Below are 23,024 nucleotides of genomic sequence, written 5' to 3'. Positions count from 1 at the left end.
TCATACTGCAAATACAAATATTCCTAATATATTAAATAGTCTCTGTAATCCTGGTGTCTCTCACTCCACAATGTTTACTTAGCAAAATGAAGAATCCTGTAATGGTTTTACCCAAGAATCAACTTATTTTACATTTCTTGGGATGCTGGATCCTAATCCTCCACGATACGGACTGTGTAATAAGTCCCTCCAGTGCAGAGCTGGTGTGTAGGTAGATAAAGTTTACAGTATTTCACAGAGGAAGACAGTCAGGGGCCATTAAAAAGCACAATGAGAAAAGTAGAACTCTTTCATTTTAATTAATGTTAGAATGTTATACCACTCACTTTGAGAAACAATCTACCAGGGTTGGGTTGGAGGTAAATCTGATCGATATAAAGTTTTAAAAAATTATTTTTGTATTAGGCTACTAAGGTAGGGCAATAAAACAAGTGTTGGCATAATGCTCAGATCCCACGTCTGGTTACTCTGTGCTCTGAGGACCCGTGTGGCCAGGCCCAGGGCTTGCTTCCATATTGCATTCCAAGCAGATCGGAGCCAAAGAGAACCTGCCTTTGTCGGGTCAGAGCAGGGGCTGGGTTTGCTCTGGGTCGTCCCATACAGTTGCCTCTGGTTGCTCAGTTAATGGAAGGTTCTTAATAAATACTTTTGATTGATGAAAACAGTAAGTAATGTTTACTTTTACCTCATCTCTAAGACATTGAGATCCTATCAAGTGGCTAGTTTTTAGACTTTGAATAAATTAAGCGTCTTCTTAAAAGGGAGAGAAGGACCACTTCTGGAAATAAATTGTAGCCTGTGTTCAGAAGCGCCCGCATGAATTATCAAGTTGCATTTATTATTAAAGCAAAAGCAGTCATCATTAAATACGTTGTCACCTGCGGGCTCCTTCCACGGGATGGAGTTCAACGTGTTCTGAGTGTGTTCTTCTGTCCACTGTGGTGTATCGGCTCTTCTCTAGCGCCTGTCCTTGGCAGGTGGTATCCAGGGAGGAGAGGCAGGTGGACTTGCAACCACAAGCGAGTCAAGGAACATTTGAATTCTGTCAGTCCTCTGACGCTGAGACCCAAAGTAACGGTGTTGTCAGCCTTTCGTTGTCTGTGTTAATGGGACCAGTGACTGGAGACGGATTTGCGCAGAGTTTGCTATTTGATTTCCCGAAAGGTGTCCTCTGTTCACTAGTTGTTTCTGTGTATAGATATTTGGCTGCACTTACAGTGTCGTGTGCCGGTTTCTGTTCTACATTGCCGTGGCCCTTAGAATTGTGATTTTTTATATCACCTGTATTTACACCAGGTCAGCACCTGACAGGTTGTCCCTAAGGCCCCCTCCTTAGTGTTAAAATTTTTAGAAAATGTCTCCATGTGCCCAAAAGACCGAGTGTTCTGGAAATGCTACAGTATAGGGTGCGTTCTCTGCCCGGATTTCATTGTAATCTTTTCCCTAAAGAAGTTTCTAGCTCACTCCTTTGAGAATTATATCCTCTGGAAATATGCCTCCGGTTTTATAACACGTCAGTAGAAAAGTATGGTTCGTATCAAGTTTGATTCACATACTAGTTTTCAGGAATGCAAAGTTCTTTGAGCTTTAATTGTTTGATTTAAGCAAATATTAACTGGTTTGAACAAGTCATTTAGCCTTGCTCACTTCCAGTTTCCTTATCCGCAAAATGCAATAATATTACTCATCTAACCCACCCATCGGGTTTCTGCCTTCGAGTGCTGTATGAGTTGAAGGATTGCTGTGGGTACCTCGCACATACAAACAAGAGGACTTGGTTCCTGCAAGGCTGCTAAACAAGCATTTGAAATTCTATGTGTACAATCATCAGTAGATCTTTGAGGTTAGAATAATAAAATTCTTCTTTTTAAAAATTATTAATGTTTTTAAGATTATGTATTTTATGGTTGCCGTCTTAGACTATAAAAATAATATAGGCTCCTTAAAGGAATTGAGAATCTGTTGATTAACATCTATGAAAAATGATTCAAAAATTAAGGCAAAATAAAATACCTGGTTGACAGAAGTTAGTATTGAGAAGGAAACTTAACTTTGAGCTTCCTGTCAGCCAAGGCAAAAAGGGTAATACAATGCATTTTCTACTGTGTGTTCTCTTTTAATCACTGTATCTATTTTCAGTTTATTTTGTCTTGCCTTAATTCCTCTTTGGCACAAGGTGCATAAGTAAGTTACCGTGAGTTATAATAGTCATCAATTTATGAATGTAGAGTCAGATTAAGCATGTCATTTCTTCTAGAGAGAACAGTTTTCTCCCCTGATATCAAATTTTAAAAAAAATTGCTCTCATAGATCCGTGTTAAGTGATAACAGTGGATGACAGCAGAGTGAAATAAGAGTCACTTCTGTGCCAGTGCTGCGTCCTTGTCCAGCTTGTTCTCTCCCCTCTGGGTGTCTCTTCTCTTCAGGAGACTCTGAGGCATGGAGAGGGTCTAACCTCAGCAGTAGAGCTGGATTTCCCACCACCCGCTGACTCGGTTTCTAGTCGATGTAATGCTTAATCAGAGTGTGTGTGACTTTGGCCGTCAGAGGACAGTTCCTTCTCTCTGCAGTCCTGGCTGGCCCCTGCCAGCACCCCCTGACCTCGGCGTGGCAGGCTGCATTCCCACCCCACCCCCTCTCCCTGGACTCTTCTCAGGGCTTCTCCATTGGTTTCTGTGAGACCTCAAATGCTGAAAAGCATTAGAACTTCAAGGGTCCACAGGTAATTAACTATTCTATTTTCTTTCATTAAATAAGCGCAGATTGAATGTCCTCTTACCGTGGACAGGTGACTATTTCCAAGTCCACCATCACACTTTTTGTTGTCTCTATGCAGTATTTTTTTTTTTTTTTTTTTTTTTTTTTGTGGTACGCGGGCCTCTCACCGCTGCGGAGCACAGGCTCCGGACGCGCAGACCCAGCAGCCATGGCTCACGGGCGCAGCCGCTCCACGGCATGTGGGATCTTCCCAGACCGGGGCACGAACCCGCATTCCCTGCATCGGCAGGCGGACTCTCAACCACTGCGCCACCAGGGAAGCCCTCTATGCAGTATTTTTGAAATTATGGAAGGCTAGGTAATGTTTGGGGTAATCATATTCATTAACACATAAATGCATTTTTCTTTTCTTTGTTGTAAAACACCTCCCCTGTCTTGTGTCCCTGTTTGCCAGCACGTCTGTTGCCCTTTATTTAGATTTTTAGCTGCAGAAGCTTGGGCTTACCCGTAATTGATTGTTGTGGAGGGCTTAGCATGCTCTGTTACCAGTCATTTGTTTTGTCTAGGCATTCTGAAATCTTATTTTTTCAGATTGTAGAGGAGAAAGTTCTAATTTTTTTTTTAGAATTAAATTACCTGAAGCTAAAAATATTTAACCCTGTCTCCAGGATACAAACTCTCTTGCATCCGTCTCTTTTTGTCCATTTTAAATGCCTCCGTGTCAGTCTGGCTTTTACAATACCTTTTTTTCCTAAGCTTTATTGAGCTATAAATCACATACCATGCAACTGACTCATTTGAAGTGTACAATTCAATGGTTTTTCATAGGTTCACAGAGATGTGCAACCATCACCACGGACACTTAAAACATTTTCATTACCTCAAAAAGAAATCTCCTTAGGAGACTTGCCTGGTGGCACAGTGGTTGCGAATCCGCCTGCCAACGCAGGGAACACGGTTTGATCCCTGGTCCGGGAAGATCCCACATGCCGTGGAGCAACTAAGCCCGTGTGCCACAACTACTGAGCCTGTGCTCTAGAGCCCACGTGTCACAACTACTGAAGCCCGCATGCCTAGAGCCCGTGCTCTGCAACAAGAGAAGCCACCGCAACAAGAAGCCCACGCACCACAACGAAGAGTAGTCCCCGCTCGCCGCAACTAGAGAAAGCCCGCACACAGCAACGAAGACCCAATGCAGCCAAAAATAAAGAAATAAAATAAATAAATTTATAAAAAAAGAAATGCCCTACTTCTTGGCTGTGCCCGCTCTGTCTCCCCATCCCCTCCACGAGCCCTTAGCAGCCACCACTCTACCTTCTGTCTCCGTAGATTTCCTGTCCTGGACGTCTCACATGAATGGAATCGCGTAACACGTGGTGTTTCGTAACTGGCTTCGTTCACTTAGTATCATGTTCTCAAGGCTCATCCGTGTTGCAGCCTGTAGCAGCGCTTCATTTTTTACGGCCAGTAATATTCCGTTCTATGGATACACCATTTTGTTTGCCTTCTCCTCGGTTGATGGACATTTGGGTCGTTTGCACTTGAAGGTTCCCTTACAGCAGCTTCGCCCCTGATCTCCCTGCTCCTCTGCCTCTGTGTCCACGCTGTTCAAAGTAGGACCTCTACAATCCATTCTGTACCTGATTTTTTTTTTACTTTGTAAAAAAAAAAAAAGTTAAGTGTCTTCAAAGATATATAGCCAAATAGAAATTTTTCATATTGTACATACGTGATTATTTCCTTCTTTTAGTGCCGTCTCATTTTCCCCCCTTTTTTCTCAGCTGTCTCTTCTTCCCACCACCCATAGTAGTGCCCTCCACTCAGTAACAGCCTGGCATGTCTCCTCCTATCCTTTTCTGCACACTGTGTATCTAAATGTGTATATTCACACACATGTACATACACAGAGCAGGTGTTTTATTTGATGGGGTCATTGTTATACATACTTTTCTGCATCTTCTTTTTCTCACCTTTCAAAAAGGCTTGAGAGTTAACTGGGGCATCTTTAATTTGGTCTTATTTTGTAATGGCCGCCTAACACTTCATGATGGGCCTGATATCAAAATAGACCCAGCCATGCCTCTGGTCTTGTTTCCAGTTTTGCTGCTACCAACACGGGGATCCTTCTGCAGCACAGGTCTGCCCCCGGCGGGCAACTCGCGATCCTGGAAACAGTGGCATCAAACTTGAGTGCCGTGTCCACCAACAGCTCAGGTCCCCGTCCACCTCCGCGTTCCATCCCGGACTGAACTACTGAACATGCCAGGTTCTCTTTCCACCTCTTGGCTTTGGTTCGTGCTGTGTTCTCTGTGTAGAATGTCTCTTCCCCTCCAGCAGTGAGTAGGAGTTGTGAGAGCCCAAAGTCTGGGTCAGACCTGGGTTCAAATTCACGTGACACCCATACCCCCTCAGTACTTTTCTTTGTCCCGTGTTCCCAAGGAACGTAACTTTAATGTTTAGTATGGTTTTGTAGTAGGCCATCTACCAAATAAGTCGTGATGTTTGGCATACCTGTCACCCTCCTAAATGTCAGGGTCCTTGGAAACAGAATCAGCCCTGTGAGGCTATGCAAGTGAGGGTCAGAGGGTATAAGGGAAATCTCTGTACCTTCCTCTCAATTTTGCTGTGAACCTAAAACCACTCTTTAAAACAATTAGTCTTAAAAAAAAAAAAGCTGTGGAGACAGTAAAAAGATTAGTGGTTGCCAGCTGTTGGGGAGAGGTAGAAGTGAATACATGAAGCACAGGATTTTTAGGGCAGCAAAACCACTCTGTGCGATGCTCTGATGATGGACACGTGTCATTACATAGTCATCAAAACCCATAGAATGTACAGCACCAAGAGTGAACCCTGACGTCAGATATGCACTTGGGGTGACTAGGATGTGTCATGTGGGTTCATCAGTTGTAATGAATGTCCTACTCTGGTGAGGGGTTTTGATTTAAGACAAAAAAGAATCCAGCCCCCACCTTTTGTTTCCCCCGAAAGCATGAATCACAAAACCCTGGCGCATAGTAGGTGTTTAATCGTTTATATTCAGTAAACGGATCAAGGCCAGACTCCTAGGACTATCATTGCCCCGGTTTATGACTGTTACTTCCCCAATCCTCCCTTGCTGTCGGCCATCAAAACTTCACAGTTAGGACACTGCCGGCAGTCTTTGGAGGGAGGACCTCCAGTTCTGGAAAACGAGTTACCAGTACAGACTGGAGTGCATTAGCTGAAGTTTTGAAAGGCCACATGCCTTTGAGTTGTGACTTGTCCACCCTCCAGCTGTGTCATCTTTGAACATTAAATTCACCAGAAAGGAAAGGAAGTTGAGACCCACCAATGGAAATACAGGCCTACTCCCCTCGTGATTGCCCTGTGTGTTGCCCAGGGCGACAATCTGCGAAGAGATCCCCCTTCCCCCGGTTAAATTTCTGTGAAGGGGCAGAAACACAATCACAATGGGAGCCTGGAAAGAGTGGCCACTCATGGTGGCTCCCTCCCACCCTCCCGCCCCTCCCCAGGCTGTATGAAATCCTACAACCACACCACACTAATTAGCCCGAGAATGGGAGGGGTTGTCATGGCGACCGAGCACTTTTTAAAGCACAGGAATGGTGTTCATTATTGTTCAGTGTCTTTAGCTGTGGCGAAAAGGTCAGTGTGGCAGTTGTTTTCCATATGAATTTTGGCCTGAGAGCCAAACCGAAGGTGGAATGTTCCTTGGAGGGACTGGAAGATGGTAAGTGCCGCTGGACTTTTTGGATGGGGTGTCCCTTTAGTAATATTTTTCAGTGTTTTAATAACTAGTGCCAAACTAAGGAATTGTACGGACTTTGTTAAGTAGAGATTGAAAGAAAAGGAGCAAGGAAAAAAGTATGGGTCAGGAACAGTGAAAGTTTGAGAGAGATTTAGAGAGTTTTTTATTTTTTAATTTAACAAGTCTTTGAGCATCAAATGATTAAATACGAAATTTGTAGATTTCTCTATGAATTAACAAAGTTAACTAAGTCTGATGCCTTATTCAGTGTTTGTTTTATATTAGCTCTCTACTGGTCGTTGTGGATCGCTACTGTTCAGATTATATTCCCAAATAAATCTAACAGAAGCATTTTAAGCAAATACCCTCAGAACAGTTGCCTCTCTCTCTGTGTTTCAATCCGAAGATAAGGGAAAGGAGTTATCAAGGCTAATTTTTTCATGCTTTTCTTTTATTCTTTCTCGTCTAGGGATATTTGAAATAATTAAGACCAGAAACCAGTGAGCCCCAGTTCTTTGGATATTCGCCCTTATTTATTGGCTAGACTCCGGTAGAATACTGCTGAGTAGAGACATCTGACCCCAATGTTTGTAGGAGAAATTAAATTTGAGACAAGTCATCGTGCTGGATATGATGGCAGCTTTTCCATCAAACGCTGCAAGGGAGGTTTACAGAGCATTCTTCAGATTTATTTTTTTGCTAGCTTGGAAAGCGTACAGAATAACATGGCTTTCAGCCTGATTTCGTGTTAATGACTGGCTGTGTTTTTAAGACTCGCAAATTTAAGCCACTTACCGTCTTTGCACTTTTTAACAATGTACTTGTGTTCTATGGCACTATTTTTCAGTCATTTTGTACACAGTTGTGTAAGATAAGAAAATACGAATTAATTAAAGGGAATGGGGTGTTTGGATTAAAACACAAATTACTGCCCAAAAAGCTGTGAGTGGGAAATGGCATACTTTGGGGCTTTACCCTGAAAGACCATTGTCCTGTCAGCAACACCAGTTTGTTTGGCAACTGAACAGATAAGAGAATATGGTTCAGAATGTTAAGTCCTGGCTTGATTTCCTCTGTCTTTTGTTTGTATGTTCTGGGATTAATTTATTTAGTGACCATAGCATGGAGCTCGATAAATGGGGTTTCTGACTAGAAATTGAGAAAATTAATTTTTTTTTTCATTTTTGTCTGTTTTCTCCACTTACAAGCGCTCCTTTTCCTCCCCAGCCCCTAACCCCGCCCCCAGCCCTCACTGGATCACTGCATTCTTCAGCTAAAAAAAATGCCTGGAAATTGAATTTTGAAAAGTAAATAAAGTGATATTTGCATGACACTTAAGATTCCTTGGAAAACATAGCATTAAAAATGGTGGTCCATTTATGAAATTTGTAAAATAATCAGAAATTTGAACCTGGATATTAATATCAGTGAATTCTTGGTATCTTTTAAGATAGTGTTGTGGTTCTATTTAAAAAAATGATACTGGAACACTTCCCTGGCGGTCCAGTGGTCCACACTTCCACTGCAGGGGTCACGGGTTCCATCCCTGGTCAGGGAACTGATCCCGCATGCCGCAAAGCACAGCCCAAAAATTAAAAAATAAAAGTGATACTGATATATTTACAAATGAGAGTGTGTACTGTCTGGGACTTGCTTCAAAACAAATCCAAGGTCAGGGAGTAAGTGGGCTAAGGATGGGGGGCAGCATTGACATGGGTGCTGGCTCTTACAGCTAGGCTATGGGTATGTGGGGTGGCGTTTGTTTTCTGTTTTGTATATTTGTGTAGGTTCAAAATGTGTGTGTGTAAAACCATGGTGGGGGGGGGGTGTGCGGTCTTGTTAACGTCATCTTCTCACCTCTTGGCATGTTTTAGATGCCCGACCAGTTTGAACAGGCAGTTGTGGTCAACCAGCTGCGGTACTCCGGGATGCTGGAGACAGTCAGGATCCGGAAAGCTGGGTATGCTGTCCGAAGACCCTTCCAGGATTTTTACAAAAGGCAAGACAGAGCTGCAGAGACCCTCTTTCTTTGCAGAGGGGCTGGGGAAAGGATTTTAGCACAAGGTGACGCTGGGCATTCTTCTTTTGCAGATATAAGGTGCTGACGAGGAACGTGGCTCTGCCCGAGGACGTGAGGGGCAAGTGCACGGCCCTGCTGCAGCTCTATGACACCTCCAACAGCGAGTGGCAGCTGGGGAAGACGAAGGTAAAATTTCGGAGAAGAACGACCGTCCCATCAACCCCCTGAGAGATGTTTGAGTTCGGTGTTCTGTGATGACTGCTAGCCAACTGTTATTCCAGTGTTGGGAAGATACGCATGGTATCATGCTAGCCATACTCTTTGTCCTCCCAACATGAGTCTTTTATCTGAAGCCCTTGATTTTCAGGGACTGTGTTCTTGGGGACACATTGAAGCATCGGATCCTAAGTGCGTGTGTTTTCATTCAGTCAGTCAACAAATGTTGGCTGATGGGCAACTCAGTGCCAGGGAAGAACTGGGCAGCCTCTGGCATCTAAGAAGTGATACCCCAGACCCTTCTAACGTTGCATTATAAGAATAGAATACTGAATGTTCTCCCTGCATCACAGGAGCTGTTGTGTGGGAGACCAGCAAGTAGTCCGAAATCCGGCAGGTTACCCAAAGTCCAGTCTGGAAAGCCAAGTTGAAATCCATTTTTTTAAACATGCAGGTGTGACTGAGGCCTTTACCCCTTAGCTGAGTGATAAGCAGTCTGGCCTCAACAGCAAAACTTAGCCATAAAATTGGCAGTATGACCTCTTCTCCCTGTATCAGGAACTTCCAGAGCTCTCATTTGGGGTTCCATTCTCCTTCTGCCACCCACCTCCAGGGTCTTATCACACCGGAGAGGGAGAAATGCAGGCAGCTGGGGGTCGGCCTTTGAGTGTATGGTTGTCTTCAAAAGTAAGAAGTGTTCCTCAAGCCTCATCCTCCTGACTCTACAAGTAGGAATGGAGCAGCAGAGAAATATTTTAAAGTTTCTGCTTACATTACGTTTTTAACCTAGGAGTTTCTTTGTTTAAAAAAAAGAAAGAGGAGGAAGAGGGAAACAGAGACACATATCTTGCAGTTTGACTGTCTTCATCTCAGAGCTTCTCTGACAGAATACCATAGACAGGGTGGCTTAAGCACAGACATTTATTTCACACAGTTCTGGAGGCTGGAATTCTGAGATCAGGGTGCCAGCATGGTCAGGTTCTGGTGAAGGTCTCCTTCCCGGTTTATAAACAGCTGCCTTCTTACTGTGTCCTGACACGGTGGAGAGTGAGTTCTGGTCTCTCTTCCTCCTCTTATAAGGGCACTAATCCTATCATGGGGCCCCACCCTCCTAAACGTAATTACTTCCTAAAGGCCTGACTTTCAAATACCATCACCTTGGGGGTTAGGGCTGCAGCATAAGAATTGGGGGTGGGGGGGTGGCCAACATTCAGTCTATAACATTGATGTGAGATTAAAGACAAGTATTTAGGCATCACCTGGAGCCCACTTAGCAAAGGAAAGTGTATAATGAACATACTCTTCTGCTCTTGAAGGATTTCAGCTGGCCAGGGATTTAAGATGCAAACATCTAGCAAGGTAGAGATGGCATGCAGAGGTATTGTATTAGTTATCTATTGCTGTGTAACAGACAGCCATAAACTTAGCAGCTTTAACAAAACACACCAATTACCTCATGGTATCTATGGGTCAGGGGTCCAGGCACAGCTTAGCTGGTCCTCTGTCAGGGTCTCAGAGTGTCGGCTGGGGCTGCATTCCCTTCTGGAGCTTGGGGTCCTCTTCCAATCTCACGTGGCTCTAGAATGCCATTCTTTGCAGTTGTAGGACTGAGGCTGCAGTCCCACAGGACCCTCTTTTCCTGCTGGCTGCCCCCTGGGGCCACTCTCAGCTTCTAGAGGTCCCCCCACAGTTTCTAACCACCTGACCCCCCTCCCACGCCCTCCCACTTCTTCAGGGCCAGCGGGAGACACTCCTGCTCCAGTCTCCTAAGGTGGAGTCTTATATGATGTAACATATCCATAAAGAGTGATATCCCATCACCTTTGCCATGTTCTAGAAGAAAGTCACGGGTTCCACCCACACTAATAGGATTAAACAAGGGTGTAACTCATTGGGGGTCACCTTGGGGTGTGTCCTCCCAGGTGTATAGGTCTCTTTACCTGGAATTCTCCACCCTCCCCTCCACCCCGTTTAGCCAACTCCTCCTTCAAGTCTCTGCTTAGATGCAGGCTTTGACGGGAGTCCTATTTGACATTCTTCACTGCACCCTGAACCAAAACTCATCCCTGAACTGGGCTAAGCCCCCTCCTCTGTCATTGACATCTTTCTGTTTTCTGCCCTGTTATAACACTTAACATGCTGTCATGTTTTCTTGGTATTGCCTGGCGACTTGTCTACAGTCACCCAACAGAGAATGTAGAGTTCATTGTTCGTTTTTCTACACAACACAATGCACGTAGTAGGAGTTCACATAGTAGGAGCTCAGTCAGTGTCTGTTAAATGCTAAAAAACTATAAGTGATGGCACAAGATTGTTGTATGTTGAGTCACTCAAAGAACTTTCTAAAGAAGTTGGTTCAAGTGGAGCTCTTGGCAGTAGAATATAGTCTGCTCTGATTTTTTTAATTAAAAAGGTATTACATTCTCTATAAACTGATATCCTCCTCCTGTCTCACTGCCTTATACCATGGAATAACATCAAAGATTATTGACTCACCCAGCCAATACCGGTCTCTTTTCTGAGCTCTGAAAAAATCAATCCAACTTCATTTACAATTTACGGTGGAAATCAGGCCCCAGCAAGACTTAGAACTGGGTGTAGCACAGGGATACGGAGACATAAAGACATGGGCATTGCCCCCGGTTTACTAAGTTTCTGGGAGATAAGTCATCCCATACAACTGATAAATTATGCAGTGTGATCTCTTGAAGGAATAAGGACACACCTCCAGGAGAGAGCTCACTGTGAATTGACATGATCAGAAGAGTATTCAAGAAAAGGAAATCTTTAAAGAGGAGTTAAATTTTAATTGGTGACACATTGGAAGCAGAAGTGGGATGGAAGCTTATCATTTCGCATAAATATTAGGAAGTAAATGGAAACATGAGAGCATTTGAATTGTATCCACTAAATAGCCTTGACCTTGACCAACATTGGACTTAATTATACACTTAATTATACTCTAGCAGTGTTTCAGTCAGTGTTGCCGCCAGAGGTCTTTGCATTTAAAACCTTGAACCTCTAAAAAATATCTAGATCTTCTGGTAAAGAAGTTTCTGTCAACACTTCCATGACAGAGGGAAATGTGGGCAGCGCTGTAGTCAGCAAATTAAACATGACGCCAGGTCTGAATTCACTGGCTTAAAACACATCTGGTCTTTGGAAGGCAAGGATTCTTATCTGCTGGGGAAGCATCCCTAAAGAAGCTAGGAGGCCTGTCCAAGCCTCTGGAACAGCCCGAGCAGGAGATCCTGCTGTACGCCCCTGCTGAGAAGCCAGGTTTAGGGAGACGGAGGTGAACAGCTGCTCCCCTCTTTCTTCCTGGTTTTGCCTTTCCCCTCTACCTCGTGACTCCGGCACGTTTTACTTTTCTGGTCCGTGGACTACATTGCCCGACCTTATTTCTTCTCTGGCAATAAATCCTGCAAGAGGTATTCTATAAAGACATTTTACTGGAATAATCCGTAGGCTCTTGAGCTCTCTAAGCAAATGATAGGAAAAGCCATGAGAAACTATTCGTATTGGATATCGAGTCAAGGTTAGCCAAGCAGCCCCCTGAGTGGGCACTGCCCCTTCCTAAGCTGCTTGATGATGCCTGACGAGGCCGGTGCCTCCGCTCACAGCAGCTGGATCCTGCTGACTCGATCTTGGCTGCATCCTGGGAACATGGCAACGTGGCAGCGGACACCACTGGGCTGGAAGATCTGGCATCACTTTCTGTGTGTTGTTGCATAAATGCAGGGTGGATGTTCTTAATGAAGCCAAGTCAGGTCTCTAAAGCATTTTACTCCGTTTGCCCTTCGGGTTATGGAAAGAATCTATTGATAGATAAAGATGTGGAAGTAAATCTAATAGGCAGAGCATAGAGCTCTCTTTGAGGGGCATGAAACTCAGGCAGGTATTTCTCTGACTCTGATTCCAACCAAGACAGTCCCTTGACTTCTGATAAGGTGTGAGACGCTCTTTCCTTCATAAAGCTTCCTATTTGTTCATCTGATAAAGGTACTGCTCGTTGGCATCGATGCTTTTGTGTTATGATGTCACCACCACCATCACCACTCTTGTTCAAGATTTGACTTCATTACTTTTTCTTTTAAACACTAACCAGAGCAACAGCGTTAGACTAAGATCCTTAATATCAAAAAGTCGTCTCAAAGAGAAGTTTAAATATTTCTTCGAAGTCCAGTCTTGATGAAAACTGCTTCATATTTCTGAAAACTTTTTCTCATTGCTGAACTAACAAGCTTTATGCTCGTAGCTCCTGTTTCTTACATTAAACTTTTTTTTTTTTTTTTTGCTCAAGATGCAGTCTCTTTATGCATCAGCAGAGCATATTAATTGCAATTATAGGAAGAGCATTGTATGAAAAGCTTTTCCGAGAGAATTATTTGGTGGGAGAGTTTGACAAATGCTCAGGAACCCACAGCAGGAGTGGGTAAGGCTTCTGTGAGTCACATGATGGTGGGATTCTTTATTTGCTTTTCTGCCCAAATGTCTTGGAAGAGCCAGGGCCGAGAGTCTGGGAAAATGTGGCATCAGGAGGACCTAATGCACCGTCACAGGCCAGAATGACTCACTGGAGCATAAATTGAGAAATCATGAGTGAGGGCGTGTGTCGTTTAACCAGCCCCCGACCACTGCCCCCAGCTGACCGTTAACAGAAAAGCATAAGAAAAAATGTGTTTGTTTTTAGGAGATAATTCAAAACTTCCTTAGGCATCACGTTGGAAATTACAAAATTAAAAGCTACCACGATTGAGGGAGGGTCTCAGTATTTTCATACCTTTTCAAATATTAGGAATTCTGATACGAATGCCAGTTACCAGACACACTTAGGCTTAGATAAATGGTAAGCCTAGGATTGAGGTGCCCACGGGCAGAAACAGGCCAGCCAATAGTTACAATCTCTTTGTCCCGATTCTACTGATACTTTTCTTGCCATGGCTGAACCGAGGTAACTTAAATGATTCAGTTCTAATTGCAAACAGTTTATAGAATTACATTCTTAAATGTCAGTTTTTTTATGTGCATTATTTTTTGAGGCCAAGACGCTTTGATCGTAATCATTTGACAGGCATGAAGGGAGCGTTTCCATGTGACGGCAAAGTAACATTTTACAAATTTCTTGGATTTTTTTCCCCCTCCCTTTCTTTCTTTTGTCCTTTCTTTTCTTCTTCTCCTCCTCCCTCTCTTCCCCCCCTTCCCCGCTCCTTCTCCTTCTTAATGTAGGGAGTCTCTCTAGATATCTTCTTACTTAGACTTACTGTAGCACTGGTGCTGGCGCATGAACTATTTGTCCCAGCCCACAGTGAGAGAAGGATTTATAAAGGCAATTTCACAGCCCTCTTATGCCTGTTGAACTAATAATAACTGAAAAAAACGGGACTTGGATTTTATATACCCCTTTGGTTTTTTCTTTCCAGCAATATATTGTTTACTATATTTTACAAAGATCTTAGTCTGTGACAGATGGGAAGTTTAAAAAAAATAAAGAAAGAAAAAATCCTCTCCCCACCAGGAATTTGAGATTCCCTGTGCTGGACACCATGGCTCTTTGTGTTTGGAGCAAATCAGAGAAAGAAAAAAGCCTTACCCACCAAAGGCACAGCTGACTCAGCAGTGCCTTACCACTGCCTGCCGCATTCTGTGGATGTGACATTTGCTCTCTCCTGGGCAGGTCTTCCTTCGCGAGTCCTTGGAGCAGAAACTGGAGAAGCGGCGAGAGGAGGAGCTGACTCGGGCGGCCATGGTGATCCGGGCCCACGTCTTGGGCTACTTGGCACGGTAAGAAGTGCGCGGACGGGCTTCCCTGGTGACGCAGTGGTTGAGAGTACGCCTGCCGATGCAGGGGACGCGGGTTCGTGCCCCGGTCCGGGAAGATCCCACATGCCGCGGAGCGGCTGGGCCCGTGAGCCATGGCCGCTGAGCCTGCACGTCCGGAGCCTGTGTTCCGCAACGGGAGAGGCCACAGCAGTGAGAGGCCCGCGTACCGCAAAAAAAAAAAAAAAAAAAAAAGTGCACGGACAGGAGGGGGCGTCCCCCGTGTGTGTCACCAGGTGGGGTGGCCCTGGCCACATGCTTTCATTTAAAATAGACCTGGATGGGTTCGGGTCAGGACCAGGCTAAGGGGAGAGTCCCAGGACAGTGCTCGTAACTAGCATTGCCAGCACCAAGTTAGCTTGACCTGGGCAGGAAATGGGAAAAGGGGCTCCTGATGTCTCAGGGCAGCGACATCAGGGGACTGGGCGACATATTTAAACATTTCCCTAGTTCCTCTGGGTCACATACTGAAGCCACAGGCAGCTCGCCTGTTGACTTTGGTGTCATCCCGTTGGGTCCACAGCGGCCCCCTCTCCAGGGTGTGCCGAATGAGGCAGGTTCTTTTCCTGTGCGTCTGAGTTCTTTCCTCCTCTGCGGACCTGCGGGCCACCCGAACCCTTGCTCGTCACAGTACGTTACATTTTCTCAAGTACACAGCCGTCCTGCTGTGGCAAATCCTTTGCTTTTTTTCCTCATAAGGACAGGAAAATATATCCCATCTCTTGGTTCTGTTTACAGCCCAACTTCCTGCCGGGACTTTTCAAAGTCAGTATTAGGAGTGATGTGTTTATTTAGCCAACATGATGCTAGGGTCTTGCTTGAGTTTCGTTTGTTGTTATTCTTTTGTTTTTCTTCTGTTTTGTTTTGCCCACAAGGGCCTCCTTGTCGGCTCCCTATAATGAGTCTCCGTTATGAGCGGATCAGCCCCAAACGAGGTCCTGCTGTCTTGTCTTGTAACATTAACGTAAACTCGTGTAAAGAGCTCGAAGCCTCATTACCTCCACAGTTATTCTGTTGTGCTGTTTTCTGTTCTCATTTTCAGAAAGCAATACAAGAAGGTCCTTTATTGTGTAGTGATTATACAGAAGAATTACAGAGCATTCCTTCTGAGGAGGAGGTTTTTGCACCTGAGAAAAGCAGCCGTGGTTTTCCAGAAGCAACTCCGAGGTCAGATTGCCCGCAGAGTTTACAAACAGCTGCTGGCAGAGAAACGGGCAGAGGAGGAGAAGAGGAAACGGGCGGAAGAAGAAAAGAGGAAGCGGGAGGAGGAGGAAAGGTATGGGACCTTTCTTGGCTCGGATGAAACAGACAGGAGGACACCTCTGGTGTTTTTATGCTCTATATCCAGCTTCGCAGGAACCTGCAGTTTGAAACGATAACGCTTCGTGGCTCAGATAAAATTCCTTAGCGGCGTTGAAGACCCAGTTTTGTGGTATTTTTATTCAGGCAAAGAATAGGTGTATTGCCAAAGGAAGAGACCCTATCCCTCCTTCACACTTCTAAGTTGTCTTTTGCAAAGCTTCTGTTAAAAAGTTCGCTCTCTGAAAAGCGGGGGTCGGATTTTTTTCATTGCTTTCGTCTATTTTCACTGTCTTTTTTTCTTGACTGTTTTCAGAGAAAGAGAGAGGGAACGAAGAGAAGCTGAGCTCCGCGCCCAACAGGTGAAGAATGCCGCGACACATGACATCTTGTCTGTTACCTTCCCAGTTCAAACACTTTGCCTCAGTGATTTGAAACTAAAGTAAAGATGTAGGGAGAAGGATTCAAAGCTAAAATAAATATACAGGAGGAAGAATTTTAGAGGAGATGTTTATGCTGCAGTTTCTAACCCATTACATTGGGTAAAAGTGTGTGAATGTCTTAAGGTTTCAGTGTGAATCACGACGGCATGATAGCTCTAGACCAGTGTAATCACTATATTAGTTTGCTCGGGCTGCTATAACATAAGTAGTACAGCCTGGGCAGATTAAACAACAGAAACTGATTGGCTCACAATTCTGGAGGCTAAAGGTTCAAGATCAAGGTGTTGGCAGGGTTGGTTTCTTCTTAAGCCTCTCTCTGTAACTTGCTGCGTCCTCACGTGGTCTTGCACCTGCGTACCTGCTTCCCCAGTGCCCCGTGCGTGTGTCCCAATCCCCTCTTCTTTATAAGGACACCAGTCAGTTGGGTTAGAGCCCTACCTCACGGCTTCATTGTAACTTCATCATCTCTTTAAAGGCCCTGCTCTAAATCCAGACATATCCCGGGGGAACTGGGGGTTGGGGCCTCACAGAGCGATTTGGGGGAGGGAGGGATGCAGTTCAGCCCCCGGCAAGCACATCTCATCCCAAAGGAGGGTCGCTGCCCGCACTCTCCATAGTGTCACTTCCTGACCTGACCCCTTCCTTCCTCTGTGTCCAGGAGGAAGCAGCGAGGAAGCAGCGGGAACAGGAAGCCTTGCAGAAGAGTCAGAGGGAGGCCGAGCTGACCCGGGAACTGGAGAAGCAGAAGGAGAACAAGCAGGTGGAAGAGATCCTGCGCCTGGAGAAGGAAATCGAGGACCTGCAGCGCGTGAAGGAACGCCAGGAGCTGTCCTTGACCGAGGCCTCCCTGCAGAAGCTGCAGCAGCTGCGGGACGAGGAGCTGCGGCGGCTGGAGGACGAAGCCTGCCGCGCCGCCCAGGAGTTCCTGGAGTCGCTCAACTTCGACGAGATCGACGAGTGCGTCCGCAACATCGAGCGCTCCCTGTCGGTGGGGAGCGGGTCTGTGGGCGTGCGGGCCGACCTGGCCGAGGGTGCCTGCGGCGAGAAGCCCAACTTCAACTTCAGCCAGCCCTACCCGGAGGAGGAGGTGGACGAGGGCTTTGAGGCCGACGACGACGCTTTCAAGGACTCGCCCAACCCCAGCGAGCACGGCCACTCGGACCAGCGCACCAGTGGCATCCGGACCAGCGACGAATCCTCGGAGGAGGACCCCTACATGAACGACACCGTGGTGCCCACCAGCCCCGACCCCGACAGCACCGTGCTGCTGGCCCCCTCGGAGCACGACTCCTCCTCTGGGGAGCCCACCTACTGCATGCCCCAGACCCCTGGGGGCCTGCCCTCCCCGGACGGCGACTACAACTACGACCAGGACGACTACGAGGACGGGGCCGTCACCTCCGGCAGCAGCGTGACCTTCTCCAACTCCTACAGCAGCCAGTGGTCCCCAGACTACCGATGCTCCGTGGGCACGTACAACAGCTCGGGGGCCTACCGCTTCAGCTCGGAGGGGGCCCAGTCCTCGGTGAGTACCCGCTGTCCTCCCGGGGCCCCAATTTGCCCGCATTGCGGTGGAAGTTGTCTGCCGTCCTCGCCCCCATTGCACTATCCCTTGGATGAAGACACCCCCCCTAGAACGGGCCAGGATTCCAAAGTCAGGCTCTTAAGGTGGCCTTAAACCCCTCTCTCTTGCCAAAAGCTATCGTCACACAAGTAAGTGGAAATTGGTGCCTGTTGGAGGTTGAACGCAAAACCCAGAACTGCGTCTTGCCCAAAGCCTAAGAAAACTGGCATTTTCAGTGGAGGCTCTGGCTGTGTCTGTGCTGGCTTTGCAGCAGGTTGGGAAATGAGACCCGCCCTAAACTGGAACGCGACTTGCCAGGGGCACTTCAGAGACCTTTCCTGACGGTAGCTTCACCCGCCCGCTGCAGGACGTGATGTTGTAAGGGAGGAACCTTTAAGGGCTTGAACGTGCTCTTTCCAGCTTCTGGATTTATTTATAGTTTACTTTTATTTTTTCCCGTTGTCTGTGCGTTAAATACTCCCTTGCCTTTCTAAGGCTTGAAGATATTTGTATTTATTTGTTTGTTTATTTAAGAATATATTTCTTTAACTAATTTATTTAATTTTGGCTGTCTTGAGTCTTCGTTGCTGCACGCGGGCTTTCTCTAGTTGTGGCGAGCGGGGGCTACTCTTCGTTGCGGTGCACAGGCTTCTCATCGCAGTGGCTTCTCTTGTTGCAGAGCACGGGCTCTAGGCGCACAGGCTTCAGTAGTTGTGGCACACAGTCTCAGTAGTTGTGGCTCACGGGCTCTAGAGCGCAGGCTCAGTAGTTGTGGCGCACGAGCTTAGTTGCTCCGCAGCATGTGGGATCTTCCCGGACCAGGGCTCGAACCCGTGTCCCGTACGTTGGCAAGGAGATTCTTACCCGCTTCGCCGCCAGGGAAGTCCTTGAAGACATTTTTAGCACAGTAACTTAAAGGGAATTAACTCTTGGATGGTTTGATTAAAATTGTACGCTTAAACAGCAGCGTTGTACTTTGAATATATAGCCTTGGGATTAAAATATGTCTCACGTGTTACGTATCAAGTCAACTGACGGTTTGACACCAGAAGGCAGTATTTTGTAATTCTGAATTCTTTTGATGACCACACTCCGTTGCACTGTGACGAAGCAGCGTGTTGCTTCTTTGTCCGTTGTTTTTACTTTTTCAGTGTTGACCTATGCTGGGCATTTCCTTTGCTTGTTTTCTGTCCTTTTTGCTCACTGTTGGCTCTCTCTGTCTCTCCTGGTCCAGTTTGAAGATAGTGAAGAGGACTTCGACTCTCGGTTTGATACGGACGATGAACTTTCATACCGGCGGGACTCTGTGTACAGCTGTGTCACGCTGCCTTACTTCCACAGCTTCCTGTACATGAAAGGTATGACCTGCAGCCACCCTGGTGCCTGGGTTAGGGGGTGAAGTGATGGGAAGCTGAGGCTGAAGGAGGGGGGCTGAGAAAGTTACCCCACATACCCCTTACCTGGTGTGAGGTCCTCTTAGGTGGATGGAGGATGCCGTGGTGGTGTGATGTGGGGGACCCTACTAGACCATATGCAGCGTTAGGACAAAGGGTCTGCAACCACTGTCACCGCTTTCAGTCCCTCTCTCCCTGTTGCCTCCATGTCTCTCTCACATCTGTGCTCTTTTCCTTCCTTCTTCCTTCCTTCCTTCCTTGCTTCCTTCCTACATCATTTCCTCTCTCTCTTTCTCACACATACATACAAACACACATGTATGTTGCTACTGGGGTTAGTGCAGCCCATTACCATGATGAAGCTGCATTCTTCCCTCCCACAGGAGTATTAGACACCCTTATACATGGGGAAGTAAAGATCTGAGAGAGGATCACCCCTGGCTTAAACTGCCTGCGATGCCTACTGTCTATCGCTTGCTCATGATTAGAATTTTTAATTATATTTTTGCATTGCTGTGAAACTTCGAATGTACTGTACTGAACCTTAATACTTGGAGACCTTGAAGCATCCTCCTTCTGGAAAAGTACTTAGTCAAGACCTTGTACCCATGCCTTATTCATGTTCTTGACCTTGACTTCCAAATCAGGGACAGGAATCATGAGAAACCGTAATCAGCACCAATTTTTGGTAGGAGTTTTATGCGGATCATCTAAAGAGCGGATTGGTTTCTCCCACGGCCCTCGACTCCATGAGGGGAAAGAGGCCAGATCTTGGGGATGGGGCAGAGATAACAAGATCCATTGTCCCCAGATGGTTCAAGATTTTTATGTTTTCTCTGAGCCTTTTCTTCACTTTCTTTTCTGCTGCCATCTTTCTTTCTTCCCTTTTCCTTTTCTTCTTCCCCCATGAAAACCTTTTTATTCTGGGTTCCCTTTCCCTGTTTCTTCTGTTCTTTGCCTTTGCTTCTCTCTTCTGTTGGCATATTTATCTTTTCTCGTATCTCTTTTGCCCTTAATATTTTTTTCTCTTCTTCATCTATGTCTTCTCCTTTTCATTTTTTTCCCCCCGTCTTCAATGTCTGTCTAACTGCTAACATCATTCATTTGCTTTTCAAAGTTCTGCTGTTCTCAGCCTCAGATCCCCCAGGTGCTCACAGAAACCCCTCCAGGTTTATTTTTAGGGGCGAGCTTCCTATTGGCCAGGGTCACTGGTTGATGGGAATTCTTGTAGGAGCGTTGGAATGAAAAAGATTGAGAAATTCTAACCGAATAATCGAGTGTTCATTGGATGAAGGAAAAAATATAATCACAAATCAGAACCTAATAACCCCAATAAGTATCTAATCGTAGCATTTTAAGATTTTCTCATGCATTTCTCAGAATAAATAAAGCTTTTTATTAGTCATATATTTTCTTCTCCCCCTAATTAATCTTGTTCCCTAAGTTAGCTCAAAGATTCCCCGTAAATCACTCTTATTTATAATGGCATTCTTTTATTGTATAATTGTCTGATTAAAACAAATAAGATTAGGAAAAAGTAAAGATACATTCAGAGCGCTAAAATCCCAAGATTAAAGCATTAAGAGCTCAAGAAGGTAAGCAAGTGAAGTTTTGGCACACTCATCTCTTAATAAAACAAAGAGTTATTGTGTAACTGCGTCACCACTTAATCTCTGATACATTACCATTTAATGTTTAATAAAGCCTTAAAGTTATGACCAAAAGTTTCAAAGAAACCAATGATAAGGAAAATCTAGCCAACCACCAGATTGTATTTTGTGAACGTAGATGAGTTTGCACCAGCCTACTACTACTAAAGGTGTTTACAGTCACGAAACTAAGAGCGTTGATCAAATTCTCTAGATGAAATACGAAGGGAACACCCGGAATTGGGGGGGGCAGGGCTGGGAGTGAGTCCCATCAATAACGTAAGAGCAGCAGAGTGACTGGTGGGTGAGGGCTCTTGGGATGACTGTTGTGATCTGTGTCTTTGAAACAGCTGTGAATAACCTTTATCATCCAAAGACGATAAGATAATAGGATAACTTTGTACTACAGTTTCCTCTTGGCTTGTTTTGAGAAACCGAGATTAAAGCCACAAATCAAGAAGGGAAAAAAAAACAGTTTCCTTCTGGTACCCCCTGGCAAGTTTGCTGTTTGTTAGGAAACAGCTCTGGCGCTTGGTGTGATCACAAAGGCTTCTCAACTAGGTGAGCAGGAAGTGCCGTAGATACGAGAAAGGGCAGCGGTCTGTAAAAGCCAGCGAAGCAAGTGCGCCTTGCACTGCAAAGAGAAACCAGTGTTGTCTTTGCATCTTCTGTTCCACTGTGAAGTTGAGATCTGTAATCATTGAAGCAACCACTGAAAAAATTAATCTTAGAAGGTCTGTTGTAAATTTATTTCTAATCTGTAAAAGGAAGGCATTTTCTTTATACTTACTTTCAGTATCCACATTTAAATGTTCTTTATTATTGGCTGATCAAAAAAATAACGTGTGGACACTTGATAATTAGTGAAGTAGATGCATCATTTATTCTTCAGTGGGTTCGTTGAAGCAGATTTTTGAATCATGGTTGTAAGATGTCACTCTTTGAGCATCCTTGGGGAATCTAGAATAACTAAAATAAAATTATCCTGCTAGAAGAGTAGTAGAAATATATTCTGTATAGAAATAATGTCTGTATATCCTTGTCTAATTTGTCTCCACCAAAAAAAGTTTTCCACTAAAATAAATTACAGCTAAATTCTCATTTTTAAGGTACTGTCACAGTTTGGTTTGGAGTCTTACTTTGTCTCGTATTCTAAATTTATACCTTATACAAAGAAGCCATTTTCAGATGATAATGCTTTTCTTTTCCGATGTAAGTTAGGGTTTATTGCTAACCTCGGGAGTCACTGATAAATTTTGTTCCTCACACTGACTAAACAAGGAAGGAATGTGTCAACTTTGACACATTTTAAACTCATTTCCCCTTCCTGCGGTGTTTGGACAGAAGCACGATCCAACCATATGGAAGCGGTTCTCCCCCGCCTCCCGTCCGTGGTCCTCCCGTCCGTGGTCCTGCCTCAACCCGGTGTTAGAGTATCAGTCCCTGACTGGTCTTGCTTTTAAGCCCCTCACCAGGATTTCTCAGCTAAGTGAGTAGGAGCTGCTTTGGAGAAAAGGAAGCGTTCTTGTGTAATCCAGCCAAGCCAGTGTGACACCTGCCCAGTGCCCCCTGAACACGACCCAGCAGTGCGCTCACCCGTCATCGGTGGGTGTCTGAGGGCGGGTCATTTGGGGCAAAGTTAAGGAGGGGCTGGACCTGAAGACCTACTGATCTTATGATCCAATATGACGGATTTTCTTAAACCCCTTCCTCCCCAACCCTGGGGAGACAGGTGGCCTCATGAACACCTGGAAACGCCGCTGGTGCGTCCTCAAGGACGAAACCTTCCTGTGGTTCCGCTCCAAGCAGGAGGCCCTCAAGCAAGGCTGGCTGCACAAGAAGGGCGGCGGCTCCTCCACGCTGTCCAGGAGAAACTGGAAGAAGCGCTGGTTCGTCCTCCGCCAGGCCAAGCTGATGTACTTTGAGAATGACAGCGAGGAAAAGCTCAAGGGCACCGTGGAAGTCCGGACAGCCAAGTATGTTGATGAGCCCTGGCCAGGGCTGCTGACCGGGGCTCGGGGCTGCTTCATCAGTTAAGTCCCTGCCTACAAGCTGTCTGGGGCAAGTTCTTTGAAGCAGTAGATTGTAAGAGGTACTCGGTGCGTCCTCATCGTTCCTTTCAGTGGGTTGAATTATTAGGAAATCAGGGAAAT

General features: G+C 45.6%; 1 protein-coding gene across 1 annotated transcript in view; it reads left to right on the top strand.

Annotated features, from left to right (window-relative positions):
* The window catches only part of MYO10 (myosin X), a 193,829-nt gene that overhangs the window by 148,634 nt on the left and 22,171 nt on the right, over positions 1-23,024 (top strand). The window contains exons 20-27 of the mRNA XM_073802031.1: positions 8,341-8,465; positions 8,558-8,672; positions 14,380-14,486; positions 15,565-15,798; positions 16,138-16,183; positions 16,923-17,789; positions 19,063-19,186; positions 22,604-22,847. Coding sequence (XP_073658132.1) covers positions 8,341-8,465; positions 8,558-8,672; positions 14,380-14,486; positions 15,565-15,798; positions 16,138-16,183; positions 16,923-17,789; positions 19,063-19,186; positions 22,604-22,847 — 1,862 coding nt within the window. The remainder of the gene's footprint in view (positions 1-8,340; positions 8,466-8,557; positions 8,673-14,379; positions 14,487-15,564; positions 15,799-16,137; positions 16,184-16,922; positions 17,790-19,062; positions 19,187-22,603; positions 22,848-23,024) is intronic.

The sequence above is a fragment of the Tursiops truncatus genome, chromosome 3, assembly GCF_011762595.2.
Source record: "Tursiops truncatus isolate mTurTru1 chromosome 3, mTurTru1.mat.Y, whole genome shotgun sequence".
NCBI classification, from domain to species: Eukaryota; Metazoa; Chordata; class Mammalia; order Artiodactyla; family Delphinidae; genus Tursiops; species Tursiops truncatus.
The sequence above is the reverse complement of the archived record's forward strand: the minus strand, read 5'-3'. Positions and strand labels throughout refer to the sequence as shown.